At 50.1% G+C, this 13,827-nt stretch overlaps 2 protein-coding genes across 3 annotated transcripts; both read right to left on the bottom strand.

Annotated features, from left to right (window-relative positions):
- Positions 1–408: 408 nt before the first annotated feature.
- On the bottom strand, positions 409–4,448 carry LOC120958812 (brother of CDO). 2 transcript variants are annotated; one of them, XM_040381829.2, is made up of 6 exons: positions 3,488–4,448; positions 2,538–2,754; positions 1,840–2,049; positions 1,630–1,748; positions 1,418–1,562; positions 409–1,342 (listed from the first exon to the last, which is right to left on the bottom strand). In XM_040381829.2, exons 2-6 carry the CDS (start codon positions 2,713–2,715, stop codon positions 414–416), a joined length of 1,581 nt encoding a protein of 526 aa, XP_040237763.2. In that variant the 5' UTR covers positions 2,716–2,754; positions 3,488–4,448; the 3' UTR covers positions 409–413. The 2 variants fall into 2 exon arrangements, with proteins under 2 accessions (XP_040237763.2, XP_040237764.2); XM_040381830.2 differs by having other exon boundaries at positions 2,538–2,769.
- Positions 4,449–8,113: 3,665 nt separating this feature from the next.
- LOC120959767 (ell-associated factor Eaf) lies at positions 8,114–13,206 on the bottom strand. Its single transcript, XM_040383408.2, has 8 exons — positions 12,953–13,206; positions 10,986–11,580; positions 10,799–10,891; positions 10,574–10,715; positions 10,289–10,486; positions 9,583–10,189; positions 9,387–9,501; positions 8,114–9,306 (listed from the first exon to the last, which is right to left on the bottom strand). Exons 2-8 carry the CDS (start codon positions 11,083–11,085, stop codon positions 9,200–9,202), a joined length of 1,362 nt encoding a protein of 453 aa, XP_040239342.2. The 5' UTR covers positions 11,086–11,580; positions 12,953–13,206; the 3' UTR covers positions 8,114–9,199.
- Positions 13,207–13,827: the final 621 nt, after the last annotated feature.

The raw sequence follows: 13,827 nt of genomic DNA on the forward strand, positions 1-13,827 counted from the left end.
ACTTCAGACTTCTATGCTTGTCGATTTTGGAGAAGAAGAATTATGAAATTCTAGCATTGGAGAGCTAACGACATCGACATGTTTGGGCGTAGTTTTGTGGTGTTGTGAGGGTCAGACAGGTTTGCCGAAATTAGGGGAAGTACAATGGTGGAATGGTCTGAAGAACCTCAGACTTATCTATTTACCGACTTTGGAGAAGAAGAATGATGAAATCCGGACGAAGGTTTTGGCTTGAGAACTTCATTTGGGGCTTTGGATCCAGAAATGCAGAGAATAAAGAAAATGTCTATGTTCCTCAGAAGCAGTTCCTGGTGAGGGTTAACCTAGAAGAACAACATCTTGTTGGAATAGGATATCGATCGTAGTGATCAGTGAGATATGCATAAGATCAGACTACATTGTGGTTACTTTGGTTACAGATCTCCTAAGTGCTTTATTCCTACAAAAAACTCCACGATGGCAAACGCTACGGACAATCCCAAACAAGATACGGCCACCGGTGACATCCCTATCGCCCCACCCACACTGTGACCGTTACCCCACCCCATACTATAATCAAAGCCATCGGTGGGAATCATATTGTCCATAATGAGTCCACCATCACCGTCCCCAGGCTCGCTGTACTCGAGCGTTTCCGTCGTCTGCACCGAAGAGGACGACGACGTATCGGCCTCACTGCCCGGCTCAATCTCCACCTCACCGCCCGTCGCAAAGCGCAGTATATTGCTCGGATCGCTCCACCCGTACCGGTTCCGAGAAAGCACGATCACCTCGTACACGCTGGTCGGCTGCAGACCCTCGAGCGTGTAGCCACTGGAGTGCAGCGGTCCGTACGACCCGTCCGACGGGATGATGAGCTCCTTCCAGGCGAACTGCTGGGGCAGGGTGCGCCTTCCCGGCGTAACGTTGCCCGACGGTACGCGCCGAAACTTGAGCTTGTACTCGATCAGCGGCGAGTGGCTCTCCGTCTGCCAGATGAAGTTGTGCCGGGTCGGGGAGGACATCTCGGCCGCCGGCTTGAAGCTGGCCACCATCGGCCGCCCGGTCAGCTCGAGCTGCGCCCCGGCAATGCCGACCCGATTGCCCGCCTTACACTCGTACTGGCCGAGGTCGGCGTCGCGCAGACTCCGGATCGCCAGCTGGTGCCGCTGCACCGTGTAGTACTGATGCTTGGTAACGAGCGTGTCCAGCTTGACGATGCGCCGGTCGTACACGACCGGCAGCCCGTGGTGGAACCAGTGGATCGATGCAGCCGGGTGTGCCGTCACCAAACACTCCAGCAGTCCCGTTTCGCCGATGCGCGTATGGACCGTCGGGCTTTTCACCTCAATCTCCGGCACAACTGCGAACAAAAGGGGGAAGGTGGATGAGTTGGAAAGTGGCGATTTTGGCATACCTGCTGCGGCAGTGTACCTACAGTTTACGATCACCTCGACTGCGGCACTGGCCGGTTCGCCGACACCGTTCGTGGCCGTACACTGGAGCGGTCCGGAGAAGGTGCGATCCTCGATCAGGACGTTCAGCTTGCGCTCATTCTCAAACGGTGCCGTAGCGTTTTCGTTCTGGAAATAGAGACCGAACAAAGAATTACTTGCGGAAGAGTGCAAGAGGTTCCATTGTGTGCCCTACCTGCATCGTCCACTTGACGTACGGCTGTGGCATACCGGTCACCTGACATACGGCCTCCAGAATTTGTCCCACCCGAATGTCGATTGGATCCTCCGGGTAGATCGCTGCCGTCGCTTGAACTGCGGTAGAAGAGCCGCAAGTTATCATCAAACATTCCAGGGTGGCAAGTACCACTTCAGGAATTCGGGAACTCCCGGAGAAACTACTCACACTGCACCTCGATGGCGTGATGCTGCGACGCCTTGCCCCCGTCGGTCATGATCTCGCACGTGTAGTCGCCCGTATCGTCCGTCTGCACCTCCGTCACCTCGAGGCTACCGTTCGGCCAGAGGCGCATCCGTGGCGGTGTCCGCAGGTCCGGATAGCGTGAGTCGACCAGCAGCAGATCATCGCGCGACCAGCGCACATACCGATAGGGAGCTGCCGAGAAACATGCCGAACCAGAGCAGAGAAGGGGTCAAGAAGGTGTTGGTAACCCCTTGGGGAAAGCGGCAACACACAGTGCTGTCAATTGTATCATCTCGCTTTATGCGCCGCGTTGCGGTTAATCTAATAGAGCGGACGCCACGCACGGGCTATGGCTGGTAATTGATTTAATGGGCAAAACCCATTCCCCCAAAAGCGGCAGAGAAGGAACACAATGGGAGATGATAACGTGACACGAAGGAAAGAAAGAAAGAAATCACGCACAGGTCGTGATTTCTGAAAGCATCATGAGACCTTGCGAAAGGGTGAGAATTTTGAAGAGTTCTTGGGGAATGTGTACCTCGGAACCTTTGATTCTCAGTTATTTTTTCTATTCCTTTGCTGGGAGTCTCACAGTGTCAAATTGACATCAGATACTGAGTGCATGCCAAAGGGCGGGACCATATGACCTCACAGTGCTTAATAACTCGCAATATACTCACCGTTATGATAGCACGGCAGCAGCACGGTATCGTTTTCGTACCGCTTGACCGTGGTCGGCACGCTCAGGAACGATCCGGCGGCAGGATTTCCGGTCACGATCTGCCGATTGGTGCCGAGGGCGGCCTGCAGCACCACGAACGCCACGGCAAGCTGCACCACGACCGGGCTGGCGGCCATCTGTGGAACCTGTGCTCTGTTCGCTGCGAAATAGAGTACCTAATGGAAACGAAGCTGGTGGATGCGTTATGATCTGACTAATATGATGACGCGAACGAGCCAACGGCACGGACAGTTACGGCGTGTGTAACACGATCCGCGGACGCGGGTTTTTGTTTGGATTGTGTGGATTATGGAGAGTATGATGGTGCCAAGGGAGGTGCCGTTTCATCTTTCCAATGTCAACAGTTTTCCAAACCTCCAGCGCTTTCGTTGCAAACGGAGAAGCATCAGCGAGCGCGGGTGTGTGTGCTCTGTCCAGCTGTGGCCACTCAGCAAATGTCTTCAAATTGACAGCATGTGGGGATAAACAAGCCATAAACGCCGTGTGGGAATGGTTGCATGCCATCGGAAAGACATTTCAGCAACGAAACGCGGCTGGCCTCTATCATTAAATCATTATCAAAGAGCGCGTGGGGTTTCTCTTCGGAATGTGCCTTTTTTGGGAGTAGACAGTAAACGAATGGCTCGTAAAACGGAATGACCATATGCCCCCCCCAAACAAACAACCAAACTCCAAAAGCAGGCCAATTATTAGTGACCATAAACGGGTGAATGGGATGATCGGGAGTTGATCAGAGCATGTCATGATGGCTTAATTTTTGAAAATTACCACAAACTTATTAGTGGAAAGATCCGTTCGTTATTCCCGCTCGTTACTTGTGCCGTGACCGTTGGCGCCAAACAGCGCTGGAGCGTTTTGGGGCAGTCTTCATCAATTTGTCACACTTACCGCGGGTGGATCGTGATGGATCACTTGATTAACCCAACTCGTCACCTAACTGGCGCGACACGGGCTGCCCCTTCTCCTCACGCTAATCGTTCAAACGAGCACACAGTGTCGGTTACTTTTAAATGTTCACTTTTCACTATTCAAATCACTTGCCACTGGACCAGTTTTATTATGGGACGATGCACAAAAAGCTGATGCTATCGTTGCACAACGTCTGGCACGGAATGAGGGTTCGTCCATTTGCCCTGGTGGCTTCACTGTAACTGAGCACCAGCAGAATCCGTTGCGTTTTGATTTTTTTATGAACCTTATCGTATTTTTCTCACTCTCCCTCCCTCACTCTCTTCTTTTTTCCGCTCTATTGTCGCCTTAATGTGCATAAAATGGGCCCGCGCTTTGCGACCAACTATCCATTGAAGCCTCCAACATCCATGCGCTCTGGCTCTGCACACGTTGCGCTTAATTATTCGATGCACTGCCGATTGCCCGTTTTAGGCGTTGCTTTTTGTCACTTGCTGTAATTGCTGCTTTTCCGACCAACAAAAAATGGTTCTTCCCTCATACACTCACACACACACACACACAAAGGGTCCGATGGTGCGGGCGGTTTTTTTTGTCCCCTCCTGGTTCGAGCTCCGAGTCCGTACCGTCCGATCGATGATTAACGACTGCGGGATGCGTGCCGTTCGTCGGGCGGTTGCGTGCTTGGATGCGCTTGCCGGAGCGAACGCACGAACGAACGAGTCGAGTGATCCAGCCGACGGTCCAGCCGCTACGGAATGTGCGCAACTGACCGATTCGGGGCAGGGATGTCAAACTACGCGTGGAGAAAAATGCGATATTCTGGGGTTCTTTTACTCGTTCTGTTTTTATGGAATATTCTATTCAATAGGAGGTTGGATAAGAGATCCTGCATTATCCTTCTGAAGGGTTTTCAGATCCAATCTCTATCTCAGATCTATCATGAGGAAAACATGCACCTTAAAGAACTCAATGCAAAACTAACCTGGGGAATCACTTCACCCTAAAGAGCCTGTCATGGCGATCGCTACTGGGACTATATCATGCCTTTATATCACCAGTACCCATAAACGCCACTGAGCGAGACACGGATACTGTTCAAATCTGATGAATGCCTCTAAGCCGCATTCAAGAGGAAGATCCTCAGCAGGAATGGTGATCACGTATGTGTGGAAAGACTATATAGGAGTCGATACAATGATGACGAGCTGTCCATCTAACTCACTGTCGTATAGTACTCCAAACACGCCAAACTCTAGTAAGCTGGTCATGTGATACGCATCGGATCTTCATCCAGCCCTCTTAAAAGTCCTCCAGGCCGTTCACATGAGCGACGTGACTGAAGATCTTAAATCAGCAATATTCGACACTCACCGTAGCAACCCTTCTAGGGGCATCATGAAGATGGGACGTAAGTAAAACAATTTTAATAGAATAATATGTTAATGTTAAATGTTGTATTATGCTGTTAGTATACGATTTGATATACAGGATTTTCCAGAGTTTCTCATCATTTCATTACACTAAGTTCATTTCACGAAAGAAAGATTCTATAACGTGTGCCACAACTATGAGAACTCCTGGAAAACCCTGTAAGGAGTTCCTTTTTATGATTGGCTTGCCAATATTATGCACAGTATCTTTCTACCACTCATAGTACCAGAGGAACATCATAGCGGAAAAGGTCCTAAGAACATCAGCCGTCTTCATAGTGCGTACAGTAGATGAACGATACCAAGCAGGAACAATGGATTAGTGTACTCAATAACAGTACAAGATCTGGTAAGAACCACTTATTTACTTTTTTACCTGTTGTTACAACTGTTTCGCAAACTGACAGACGTGTCCGAACTCGCTGTCACGGTTTGGTACGATCTCTTTTCCATGTTTGACATGCCTGCCAAACCATTCGCCGCTTGACTCTTTTGCTTCACGTTGCTTGCTTTTATAATTTGAATTTCCACCATAGAACTACCGAGCGGTGAGGGAAAGAGATAGAATACTGTGGCCACTTTTCCGATGCCGACCGCCGCCCCGGAACGGGTGTGCGTGCGTGCAGAAGTTTAGCATTACATTCCGGGAAGCGTGAGCGCATTAGGGCAGCATAATGAGGACTTGAAAGCTTTCAACCGGCGTACCGGTGGAGATATGGATTATTGGATAGTGTCTGGGGTCGAATCTGGGGGTTGTACATTTTTGGGGAGTTTTCACACATTTTCATTCGCGACAAAAAGCAGAACTGTGCACAGAACAGTATGGGGCTTTCATCGAAATCAGCGACCGCAACCGAAATCTCGTCAACCCAGCCCCGGGGTCCGTGGTTTATTTGTTCGTATCCGTTGGTGGCCGGTTGCACAATAGAAAGGTTTGCAAAAACCTCATTTTATCGGTTTATTACCATCGATCCAGCTGACGAACCCATTTCCGTTAAAGTGAGAAAGCGAGAGCAACCTTTTTGTTGTGGGTTTTGTGGGAAAATAAAGTGATCATGCCAGCCAGAAAGAGGTGAAATGCGTGATCATATTCGCACACGGTTGTTGCAAATCAGACCTCCGTTTCCCCACATTTGTTAACTTATTTGCACTGATCACACACAGGGTGGTATCGTCTGATGCGAAACGGTTGGAACGATCGTCCCCATACCTTCTCCAAGCACGATCGAGCTGCTGGCTGGCCCCGAGAGCCCGATTGTTGTCCAATTGAGGGCTGCACAAACTGGCTGACGAATGCTGGATTTATTCATGCTGTGACCAAGGGATGGAGAGTGAGAAGGAGGGATGATGTGTGTCTAAAATTGAACAACAATCCAAGAATCAAAGATTGAGTGTACTTTTGTTGTGTTTGCGTTTCAATGACGCTCAGCCTAAACGATGGTTTATTCAGAAGGCTCTCTTGTGCGGATAGATTCGACTGATGAAGAGGAATTAGGGAATGTATCTAAGGTAGCTGGAGACACACACACATGTGAGGAGCAGAGCATGATATAAATATTTAACATTCAACCCCGCGCCGCAGTGTCACTGTTGGGATTTGATTATGGAAAAGGTCAACATTGTTTGTGTTGATATGTGTCCAGAGGTGTAAGGGTTCAGAAGTTTAATCAACTGGATTGTTGGGCTGGATTGGGCAGAGGATGTTTTCTAACCAAAGATTGAAGATTACTGAAGGTTGATTGATCCTACGGTATGTGTTGGAAGTCTTCAGAGAGCATTTTGGGAACTTACTAAGCTGAGGAACATCCTATATGAACAGAAGAACCTGGAAAAGTCTTGATGAATCTAAGGCTCTATTCTGCATTCTTCACAAATTTTGGTTGGTGACGTGATCTTATGGCAAGACATGCGGTTTCAAGAACCCATTTGGATGGTCTTTCGCCTAATGCCACACCACAGAGCAGCAGAAAGAACTCCCGAAAAGCATATTTATTGATGCATCCCCTTTCGCGCTCTCCCTTACGCACGACACACACACGTGGTTCACATGTGCTATTGACCCGCCCGTTTGAAAGGTGAGACCGTTATAAAGACCCATCTAAGCCGAGCAGGGGCCCACCGGCCGGTGTAGCGTGTGTGCTCGATGTAAATTGATACGTGTTTGTTTGAGCGTCAATCCACCGTCGAATAGACCACCGGAAGAAGAATGCTCTCATAATAGGCGCTATATATCGGAAAATGATTCCACTTGGTTCCATGTCCATACCGCGTTCGGTGTGACACGCGTGAGCACGTGCGCACAGTCTCGGGAGGAACGCAAACGGTGTGGCATTACTAGGCGCATTATCGTTGGTTGAGTGATTGCGATTGCGATTGGTGTTAAGTTTGCTTAAAGAGCGTTCGCGCTCACAAGAATGACTCTCGAGGAAGTAAGGGTTTATAATTATGAATGACCAGGCGATAAGGGGTCAGGCTCAGGTATATCAAATTTCAGGAGTTGAGGATAATATTCCTCATTCGTTCTGTCAGCATGATGAAGAATTGACCCAAAAACAATGTCGTTTTTTTTTCATTTTGTTTTGCATCATTAACACGTTTATCTGTAGTTTTTTGTTTGTTTGTTTTGTAATTACAGGCTGTGTAGAGTGTATCCCACACAACAGCATTCCACACTTGTGTGTGCGCGTGTGCCACACTCTGCCAGATCCAGCTGTTCTCGCTTTGTTCACTTACTCCTCTGCTCCTACTACATTATCGGGTGGTGTCACATACACACACACACACAGTTGGTGCTTTCTGTTCCCGCGTTTTTCCGCGTCTCTGGTGTTTTTCGTTCCGTTTTGTTTTCCATCCTTCCTCCTCTCTACTTCCCCTACTATACTCAGCTCTTTGTGTCCTCTGTGTCCTGTACGACCCTCCCTTGTTCCATTCTCGCTCTATGTATCTCTCACTCTCTCTCTTTCTAATGGCTAGGTTAAGGCTTCACACGCCTCCCCACACAACATTGCGATAAACCACCATGGCCCAACGGTGGGAGAGGACTAATGGAAAGATTCAGTTAATTATTTACAAAAAAAAAGAAGCAGCCGAAGCAGCAGTGGGATTCGGATTTTGTCGGAAACTTGCCCCTTGCTGCTGCCCCTGCTCTTCTCGTACGTGTCAGGCTCTGCTGCTTGGTAACAGTCTTGTTCAGAGAGCCTCCTGCGCCACCACCCCATCCTACCGGCAAACTTCATGTCTTTTACTTCTTCATCTTTTGTGTCGTAAAAAAATAACCACCAGGACCTCCACGTTCTCTCCATTTCTCTCTCTCTCTCTGTCTCTGTAAGGCGATCGCGGTCCACTGTGGCGCCACGGGCGTTCGCACTGTCCGCTCAGTCGTTTTCGTTTCCTTCTTTTCAACTTCAATTTTTTAACGTTTTTTTCAATAGCACACACACACACTAACAAGAATAATAATAGAAGCATGAGAGAGAAAAAAAACTTGTAAAATGTGTAACTAAGTCGTAGCGAAACAACTGTAAACAAAACAAAAAACAAAGCTAGAGCATAACATTCCTGTTCCCGTTTGCCTTTGCGGTGTGAAGTTTCGCTTGTGATCTTCACTAACACACGCACACACCGACACACACACACACACTGATTGACTAATTATCTGCTAATATTTATGCCACCCCACTCGCTCGTCTTGGTGTTGGTGTCTTGGCTTCCGCCTTTTTTCTTTTCTTTTTGTAGAGAAGGAAGCGATGCGCGCTTGGCAGGAGAGGTCCTTGTCCTTTTACCTTTAAAAAGACATACCAAGGGTGTAAAATGGTACACACATTCTGCAATCATGCCCGAACAACGGGAAACGATCGCTCGAATGCCCCCATTTAAACATTCTCCCTGTAGCAGCAACGCTTCTTCCCTTTGTGAGGCGAGCTTGAGCACAATGTATAAATATAAATAATTTTCCTAATGAAGGTAGGGAGAGGGGGGAATTTGGGGTCTCCATCACCCCCCCCTCCTCCTCGCAGAAAAACACTAACAAAACAGAGAAGCAAAAAAAACCTTAAAACAAAAAAACTTTACATAACTTTTAACATCTATTACTTTCTGTCTCTCGCGTTGCGTTGCGGTAGCCAAATTTTCTCGTTTTCTCGTTTTCCTCTTACCCCGCTCCTTCCATAGGGGGTCCCCTTCGTTCATTCCTCATCTGCTGACCCCGCGCGCGTGCGTGTGTGTGTGACTGTGCTGTGAGTTCCTCTTTAATCAGGCTTTAGTCGTCCGAATCGGAGTTGGAGGACAGGCAAAGGTCCTTGCTCAGATCTACTGCGGCGGCCGTGACGGCAACCGTCGGGTCGGGCCGTGGATCAAAAATGGACTCTGTGGAGATGGCAAGAAGCAAATGTGTTGTGAGTGAAAGTCATGGTTTGGAAGCCACACAACACTACCATGATGCTTACCCTTCACTGGCGAATCGTTGTTGTCCTCGGTCGAGCTGTCCGATTCCTGGTCGCTGCTGCTCGAATCCGAATCGTCCGAACCGTCCGACTCCGAGGATGTCATCATTTCCGGATCCTGTAAGCAAACCAAAGAAGGAAGCAATTAGTACACCAGGGTCAGCAAACGCCGGAGGGGGAGGCTTTTCTGGCTACTAACGCTCGTCGCTCCAACACCGATGCCGGTCAGGGCGACCGGGGGCGCCAACAGTTCCCGATCGGGCGGCAAACTCACTTCCACGCTGGGTGGCAACGACGGTTCGCTGTGTAGATGGTTCCGTCCCCCACCTTGCCCACCGTACGACGGTACGCTGAGATGGTTACTGTGATGGTGGTGGTTGTTACCACTGCTACTGCCATGGTGATTGTTGTTGCTGTTGTTGTTGTTCTGTGTCGAACCGTGATTAAGGTAGCCACCGCTATTGCTGCCGCTGTGATTGTTGCCGACATTGCTACTACTACTGCTGCTGCTACTACTACTACTGCTACTGCTATTGTTACTATGTTGGTTATGGTGCTGCTGCTGCTGCTGATGCTGGTGGTGGTTGTTGCTACTGCTGCCGTGGTTCGAGTTGGAATTCCCGCCGAGGTTGTTGTTCAGATGATTGTTCATGCTCGCACCCGACGACGCATTGGCAGAGGCGGAGGAGGAGGAGGAGGACGAGGAGGACGGCGGCGGCGGTGCCACGGTACCGAAATCCAGCCCATCGTCCAGCCCGATCATCGGAATACTTGGCAAGGTTTGTTGAGTATTGTTGGCGTTCCAGCTGTCGTGGGGAAGGTAATGAGAGAGAGAGAGAGTCATGGGGCAAGATTAGTGAACGGTGTGGTGTTTGTGTGCGCGTTCTCCTTGAAGCTCTACTTACGCCGGGGCCGACTGGGGACTCCGGTGCGGATAGGACGGCGAACCCTGCAGTGGCGAGTGCTTTGGCATGAAGCTGATCGGCGCATTCTTCCGCACGCCGGTCGTAATCTTCGTCTTGGAGCTCTGGCGTGCGGTGTTGTTTTCGACCTTGATCGTTGGCAGTGTGGGCGGCGGTGGATTCGGTGCCTTGTTTTCGATCCTGCGTGTTGGTTGGGATGAAATTGCGGGATCAGTGTCGTTTAAAGACTTTCATTTCTATGTCACCCCCCTGGTCTGACCGTCTTACCTCGTCTTCTTCACCACGATGCTGCTGTTGAGCTGCTCGAGCGTAATCTCCCCGGTCGCCCGGTTCAGTATGAGCACGCAGTCCTTCCGCGAGTAGTCGCGCTGGTTGCCCTTGAAGACGGTATTCGGCACACCGGAACCATCTGGCGGGAAATGGGAGGGGAAAAAACGAGAAAGATGAAGAACGACACTTGAAGCAGAAAGCAAAGGCTCCATTTTTATTTACCCAGGTGCGGCACGGTAACGGTGACCTGCTTGTTGGCACTAATTTCCAGCACCGCCGGTTTGTTCACGTCGACGCTAGCCGGTTTGAAATCATCTGCGGGAGTGGGAAAGAAGAAGAAGCAGCAGCCATTTAGTTCTGTCGACGTCAGCGTGCTTTGGTGAGTTTCCTCCCCTCCCTGGCTACTTACATTTTATCGTGTGAAACTGGTTCGACGGTCCGGCGTTGGAGAAGGTCGAGCCGAGCTTGAGCTCACGCACCTCCGACCCAATGTTGAGCCGATTGTCCATCGCGCGGCGTGTCCGATTCGGCGTGTGAGACAGAGAAGGGGGTGCGGGCGGGGAGGGGGATGACACACCAGGAACCGGAACTTCTACGCTGAATGGAGCCGTACGCTTCGTAGAATCATTCTCTCCGCTAATCACCCGTGAGAGCAACACACCTCGGAAGAGCTTCCACTTGTTGTCCCTTGTTCAGTGCTTCTCAGTTTCGTGACGGGTTGCACGTTCCATCCAAAGTCGCACCAGGAACGTGCAGCACACTGAGACTGGCGGCTGGTGGTCGGTCGATCGGTCGGTCCACTTCTCGGGCGATCACTCACTCACTTACACACACTGCGTCTGGCGTCTCGCTCACTCCCGGATTTCACTCTCCTTTCTCCGGCTTTGTGACGGTGGAGCTGGCGTTGAAGGGGTGGGGAGCGATGGTTTCAAGTCTTCACACACACGGTGTGGCGGATGCTGTGGTGGGTTCGGGGTGGTGTTTGATGGCATCCAACCAGCCTACTACGGAGACAGCGGAGCAGAATCAGGGAAAACAAAACACGAGGAACGAGTTAGAAACGTCAGCAACAACCTGTAGCAACCCGAGCAGCAATCAAGGATGTAGAGGGAGGGAGGGAGAGGATGGGAGGGGGTTGTTTTGGGACACAGTTTGACATTTGGTCACTGCTTTCCGGATCCTTGCCGTAAGGGCCCGAGCCGGAAATCGCGGGGGGAGGTTGAGGTCCAGATTCTTCCTCCGATCTCAACCCACATCGTAAACCGAAACAGCTGCCATTTATTTACCTTCCGTAGGGCACACGCAGGCAAACACACACACTGATACACGCACACATACACACGAGTTGCACTGAATTGCACTGAAGTTGTTGTTGTTACTGGTTGGTAAATTGTAACTGTGTGGAATGTGGAGAGAGGGGGAGGGGAGAGGGGCATTACTTCTGTTCTCTCCCACACACACACACCTGTTTTTTTTGGCACAAAATGATAAAGGGAAAGTGTACGGGAGGAAGGAAAGAAGATATACACACGTGTGCACTTGCATGTGTGCGTGTGTGTATAGGTATGTCCACAGAGCGAAAGCAGTGGGGAGACAGGAAGATAAAAAAAACCCGTACACGGGGCCGTTTTCCCTCACCACGACCACCACTTCCACGCACTGTTATGCTCACCTCTCTGCCCACCCCCCAAAACCTGCCAAACTTCGGAATTATGATCCCGCTGGTGGACGGACGGTTCCTGTGATGGATGTCTGTCTGTGTGTGTGCGTGTGCGTACTGGAGGATTAGACGGAGACCCGCGGATCGTACCGTAACCGTGACACGAATGCAGTTCTTTGCCAATGTGCCCGCGCGGGTTTGCGGGAGGGACAGTCGAACACGCACGCACGTCTCGGTGTGTATGCACGACACACACGCACACAAGCGAATCGAGACAGGTAGTTCCCCGTGTGTGCGCTCTCACGGTGACGGCGAAAAATGAAAGGGAAAAATCGGGAACTGTCGCACATACACACATACACGGCACGGCACGACCGAAATTCCCCTTCCCACTACAGGTGCCCCGGGATGGCCACGACGGTGTTCCTTGTTCCGCGGATGCTTGTTTCGGTTCCCGCGGGGAGGGATGCTCGCAACTTTTGCCACACGGTGGTCAAGCCCAGTGTGCCATGTAGGGGAGAAAAACAATCACCCGTCCTGTCCCAGCCTGCTGCCTGTTGGCACTGTCAGTGCGACGTTTCACTGCTGTTTTGTACCCCGCGCGTGTGTGTGTGTGCGTGTGCCTGTGTGTGGGGTTTTTTTTTCTCTATCCACCGATCGCGAACACTTTCCTGCCATACGGAACACCCACCACCCGTCTGGTGACACTGACCTACCTCTGGTGACCGCTGGGGCAAAGGGGGACGGGGGGAAATAATCTTCCGGCCGGAAGGGTCTGTCGTTCTCTTGGGAAGAATCGGCGCTCCTACAGCCGCTGTTCCGTATGTTTCACTCTGCGGGGCCACCGAATTGCGGCGATGGTGTGGTGCAGATTAGTGTTGGAGATGGTGACGCAGGTTCGACTGGTGTTACAGTGTGTGTGTGTGGTTGGCGGGGGAAGACAAGACAGAAAACGGCAATAATCGTTCCCGGCGGGTTGGATCAGCAACATTTGACAGCACAACAGTTTGACACTTTGACAACTCAAAAACTGACAGTTGATTGTGGGAAATGGCACTATGGGTTGTGCATGTTCATATGCTAGGTGTGATATTCATCTCACAGAAGAAATTAATTTTTGGGAGTTTTATTTATGCCCGCAATCGTCCTCGTGGAACAGTTTTTTTTTGTATAAACTTTGTACCTGGTCTTGTTCGTATCCTCGTCGACTAGTTGGCACAGTAGCATCAGTTGGAGGATTCGAAAAAAACGTTTTGGTTCGGAATCAGTTTGAAGATCGGTTTGGATGCTGGATCACTTCAAGGATTTTGTATAGGTTTAGTATCAGGTCCAGGCGTGGAATCGGGGGTGGCAATAAATTACCGACAAATATTACATTTTCTTTCCACAAACTACACAATAAACAGCATTTAAACCAATGTATTTTTGGGGGGATATCATTTTTTGCAGTTTTTTTTATTTTTCTCCATTCTATTATTAATGTTTCTAATTCTGTTCAACCTTACTAAGCTAGAAAACGATGCATGTATGTTTTTGTTTGTGTGAGTGTGTAGGGTTTTGCTGGATGTATGTATCTGTGTGTGAGAGGATG

Source organism: Anopheles coluzzii, chromosome 3 (assembly GCF_943734685.1).
Source record: "Anopheles coluzzii chromosome 3, AcolN3, whole genome shotgun sequence".
Classification (NCBI taxonomy): Eukaryota; Metazoa; Arthropoda; class Insecta; order Diptera; family Culicidae; genus Anopheles; species Anopheles coluzzii.